The sequence below is a fragment of the Corticium candelabrum genome, chromosome 5, assembly GCF_963422355.1.
Source record: "Corticium candelabrum chromosome 5, ooCorCand1.1, whole genome shotgun sequence".
Lineage (NCBI taxonomy): Eukaryota > Metazoa > Porifera > Homoscleromorpha > Homosclerophorida > Plakinidae > Corticium > Corticium candelabrum.
In genome coordinates this window covers 2307956-2312955 of record NC_085089.1, presented here as the reverse complement: position 1 = coordinate 2312955, position 5000 = coordinate 2307956, and the positions used below count along the sequence as shown (strand labels likewise).

At 45.6% G+C, this 5000-nt stretch overlaps 2 protein-coding genes across 2 annotated transcripts in view; one reads left to right on the top strand and one right to left on the bottom strand.

Annotated features, from left to right (window-relative positions):
• Positions 1-5000, bottom strand: part of LOC134179452 (son of sevenless homolog 1-like) — an 18795-nt gene that overhangs the window by 334 nt on the left and 13461 nt on the right. Inside the window, exons 21-26 of the mRNA XM_062646349.1 lie at positions 1120-1312; positions 855-1065; positions 689-788; positions 552-633; positions 384-497; positions 1-323 (exon numbers count right to left, since the gene is read on the bottom strand). The exon at positions 1-323 is cut by the window's left edge and continues 334 nt beyond it. Coding sequence (XP_062502333.1) covers positions 1-323; positions 384-497; positions 552-633; positions 689-788; positions 855-1065; positions 1120-1312 — 1023 coding nt within the window. The remainder of the gene's footprint in view (positions 324-383; positions 498-551; positions 634-688; positions 789-854; positions 1066-1119; positions 1313-5000) is intronic.
• LOC134179453 (uncharacterized) lies at positions 3362-4918 on the top strand. Its single transcript, XM_062646350.1, has one exon. It carries the CDS (start codon positions 3393-3395, stop codon positions 4758-4760), a length of 1368 nt encoding a protein of 455 aa, XP_062502334.1. The 5' UTR covers positions 3362-3392; the 3' UTR covers positions 4761-4918.

The window sequence follows — 5000 nt, the reverse complement described above, 5'->3', positions numbered from 1 at the left end:
GATGATGAGAATACCGATTCCGATGAGCTCTGTCGTGGGTGAATTCGAGGCGGGATGCTGGGAGGGGGTACATTGGGTAGTGAAAACGATGACCCCGTCACAGACAAGGGCGACAACGGTGGTGCACTGAGTGGCGGAGGTGTAGACACCGGAGACCTCGAAGGCGGGCTAGTACTACTAGACACAGTACGTCTCTGACCAACCGGCATTTCGCTTCGAGACGGCAGCTGCATCGTCTGAACTTGAGATCTTGACGGGAGTGTGGACACGGATTGGTGGCGGTTTTTCGGCGGTGGCTTCATGTCCCATTTCCATTTGGCTGGCTAGCAGAGTTACCACCTCATTAGCTCACATTTTAGAATGCAAAAATTGCAGTGGCTCACATATCTCGTTGGAGGTTTGCCCTTTGGTTCGATTTCTTTCGATTTCGTAAACAAGTGCTCCTGCAGTTCTTTCTCCGTCCAGCCATGAACCGGATCCAAATTCAACAAAAATTTCTACACCACAAACGATACAGTTTGAGCACTGAAATGTGTTTCATTCGAGCTAACGTTGATATCGGGTTGCACGTCGAGACAGTAGGGCTGATTTTGATATTGCTGTATCTCGCCGATCACTTGGGCTACCATCCTCCTAACTCAACAGAGCAATGCACTGAAATTCACACAATGAATACACAAAATCTGACCGTTTACTGAAATTAATGATCGGGTCCTCGTTCGCACCCTCAACAGTCAACCGATCTTTATTTCCTTCCCCAATGTATAAGATGTCTGTGAGGTAGATCCCTGCAATACAAGAACAGACAATGAGGGCCCGAGATGTGGCAAAACGATTCCAGGAAATTGTGATACCGGCAAACGGCACGCAGGGAGGATTGATTGAATGTAGCTTTTCTTTGCACTTCTGCTTCCTATTGGCCATCAGTTCCATACATTCGTCTAATACCTGACGACGACCCGGCTTGAGCTGAGCAAACGTGTGCTCGAGTCGATGCACAGAGGCTGAATGGAAAGCCGACGTAATCGAGACAATTCCATTGAAGTTGTTCAGATCCAACAACACCTAACGAAAACGGAATAAAGCAGAGGAAACTGGGTATCATAACTCTCGTCTCACTGCCATTATGTCGACTATTCTGCTTAATACACTGACGCGTTCTTCAAAGCATTCCGTCTCGATGATGAGGATTATATACCAGTACGTCATCTTGGTTGTGAACTTGATGAGTCGAAGCAAGTTGGGCGAGTTCTTCTCCTTTTCCTCTTCTTTGGTCCACGCTCCTCCGACTAATTCGGATGGTTTGACGGCACTAACAAAACAGAGTGGCTGATACTCGTAATATCGGCAATTCACAGTGATCCTTAGTTATACATACAGGTACTCTAAACTAAAAAATCCGATGGTGTTTAATTCAGTGATGATATTACCTATTACCATACATAAATTGCATTGCACTAAATACTTGTGATGCACAGTATAGTACGTATTTCCACGAATAGTACTCCATGCTCAAATAATGCCCCAAGGTGAGCCTATATGAAAATAATAATGCCCCATGCTCAATTAGTGCCCCACCGGGGTAGTAATCAAACCCAGTTATATGCATGCATGTCTATCAATGTGTATGGTTGTGATGAAATGAACACCCAGATAGAACCACGGAGTGACGATGAAGATTCAACGTATGCAACAGACCAGGAATACGACTCAAGTGAAAGCAGTTTAGATTAGGTAGTTTGTGTAGTGTGATTGTATGCAAACAAACAACGCAACAGTCTCTGTGGTTGCAAATAACAATAGCCCATGCTCGAATTGCGCCCCATGCTCAAATAATGCCCCATGTTTCAGAACTATGAAAAATAGTGTCATGGGGCACTACTCACGGAAATACGGTATCTAACATGGTACAGTATGGTATAACATGGTATAGTGTCTAACGCTAACTTAATGAGTATGAGTGCACTCATTCAGCCATGGTAATGTTGTCAGGGCCGAGTGAGCCTGTACGTACTAAAACACAACAACGCAGGTTCCTAAGGTTCCATGTGTGCTTCTTTCTGAAGGGGTCATCCATAATTGTCAACATTTACTCAAGTGTACAAAGCGTACCTTAGGGGACGGGGCGGGGTACAGCCATGGCCAAATGCGGCCCCCGGGGCCGCATGCGGCCCCCAGCAAGTTTTGCGCGGCCCCTCAGCCAGCTTCCCCAGGGTTTAACTTTATACGATCATGGCACCTTGGCAAGTTGCGCACTTACGCTATCTACGGTCGAAGCAGAAATGGAAATTCGAGGCTAGCCGGGACCCGGATATAGTCACTCTCGTTTTGTTCTTGGGTCGATCAGATCTACAGACATGAATCAGGACCCATGGAGGATGTTCCGTCGGGGCGGTGCGTCGAGGACTGCAGAGTATTTGCCAAGATCTGTTCGATATGCTGATTCTCCACCGCAATCTCTACCCCCACCGCCGTCGCGGCAACAGGCAGAAATGCAAGTCAGCAACGCTAGCAGCAGTTCCAGGACTGGCAGTCACACCATCAGTCAACACAATGATGATCATCATGGTGAATGGTCAGAATCGAGATCGAAACCATTGTCACCATTACTAAAAGACCAATCAGATGACTGTGAAGACTCGGAGTCCAGCTCTGTGGCCGCGACAGCACCACCAGTTTCGAGGTTTTCAGATTCTGATTGCGAAGGTCCACCAGCCAAATCCTGTCGCCTTTCTGATGCTGAGTCTGTTTGCTCGATTTTGACGGGGTCAGGTGAGACCCACCCTGGCTCAAAGTCAGACTCAGGACGACCTCGGAATCGTAGGAAGCCAGGTGACTGCAGACGTATTTGGCACTCTGAATGGGAAACAGCGTACCTCGTACTGTATGACAACAAAAGCAATACTTGCATCTGCCTGAAGTGTAACAAGACAATCGAGACTGTAAAGAAGTATAGCCTAAAGAGACATTATGAACGGCATCACTCCGATACTATAGCATGGAGTAATAAGAAAAGGGAAATTTTCTTGAAGCAATCGAAGCAGAAGAGGGAGCAAATGCAGCGGGCGTTTGTAAAAACATTCAACTCAACCAATTTGACACAGATGGCCTCATACAAGCTGTCCTATACTCTTGTAAAGCATCACAAGCCACTCAGTTTTGGAGAAGCTATCGCTGAGTGGGCACAGTCATGCGATGTAGAGTCCAAAGTCTTCAAAGGCATGCCAAGAAGTAGGCAGACACTCACACGTCGTGTTACTAAAATAGCTGATGTTATTCAGAAAGAGAATATAAGAAATATCAAGTCATCACCATGTTGGGGAATTCAGATGGATGAAAGTACAGACAAAGGGGGCTTCGCACAGGCAATAATTTACTGCAGATATGTTGACATGCAGGCATGTCACATTGCAACAAGATTCTTGGCTATATTAAGGATTGAAGGCAGCCCGAACGCTGAGAACTTGTTTCAGACTTTCGACCAGTTTGTGGAAACTGAACATCTACCGAAGGAGAAGTTGGTGTCCTTCTCCAGTGATGGAGCTTCAGTGATGAGATCGGAGGGAAGAGGGGTATCAGGACACCTAAGAAGAAACTACAATCAAGACATCTTCCTTCAGCATTGCATTGTGCACAGGCAGGTATTAGGAGCAAAGAGTGGACTAGAAAGACTACCAAGCAATGTGCACAGTACTGTAGATGCCGTCATGAACCACTTCAAAAACAGCCATGTGCGCAAAGAGAAACTAACAGCCATCATTGAAATGAGTGACAATGAGCATGAATATCAGCAACTGGTGGCATACCACAGGGTAAGGTGGTTGTCTCTAAATGACTGTGTTCAAAGATTTACAGATCTCCTGCCAGAAATTGTATCTTATTTTGAGCTACAGGCGCATACCACCTCAATTCGACTCAGTGAGCGTGCAAAACTACAAGAGCTGTATGATGGGCTAGTGGACCCCGCGTTTCAATTGTACCTGTACTTCCTTCGTGGCCGTCTCCCGATATTAGCCAGCATCAACACTCAACTCCAAAAGAAAGACCAAGACCTTTTCACATCCTATCAGAAAATAGATGGCTTTAAGAAGACATTTCTTGAGCCTATACTTCATGAAGTTGATGATGGTATGCAGGAAGGTAACGTCCGAACGGAGTCGGACGTCGACAACATAGACTATGACTGTAAGGAGTTTATTAAATTCAAAGAGCAAGCAATTTCATCCGGTCAGCTTTCTTTTGGTCAGTTGCATGAAGTGATGAATAATATTTTCAACTTCACGGCTGCTATTGGCAGATCACTTGATGCCCGTTTTCCAGAACTGGATTTTGTTATCAAAAACCTGAGCTTTCTCTGTCCTGCAAATCGCAAGCACTCCAGATGCGACATAGAGGCAGTGGTAAGGAGGTACTGCAAGAACAGTGTTGCTGCTGCTGTTGCCAATAGGCAGTATAGCGTATACAGAAATGATGATTCGGTTGATTACGTCTATCTTCACTGCGAAAAGCAGCCTGATACCTTCTTTTGCAGATTGGCGCAGATGCCAGAATACGACCAATTTGGATTGCTGGCCATTACACTTATGTGTATGAGTCCGGATACGGTGGAATGCGAACGTGGATTTTCGTGCATGAATCTGACAAAGGACAAGTGTGCTACAAGATTAAGCGGGGATAATCTGCAAAGTCGGTTAGCAGTTTTCCTGGACCCTAGAACTCTTTCATCTTTCCCGTTTGAAGATATTGTGGATAGCGTCTAGTGTTAAAGACGAATTCACTTGCTATTGTGTTGACATCGTCTAGAGTAAGAAGAATTCAATTATTAGATATATCATTAACTGCTTGAAACCAAGTTACTTCATCATGCTATCTGATAATCATGCGTAATTGATTCTTTGTGGCCCCTGTCAAGCCTAGCGCTTCCTAAATCGGCCCCTGGCCTTCATCACCTTGGCCATGGCTGGGGGTAGAGTAGTTGTATGTTTTTGAGGTGGAGTATA

What these genes read in the sequence shown, in the direction of transcription:
- LOC134179453 (XM_062646350.1), top strand. Translation starts at nt 3,393, where the DNA reads ATGCAGGCATGTCACATTGCAACAAGATTCTTGGCTATATTAAGGATT.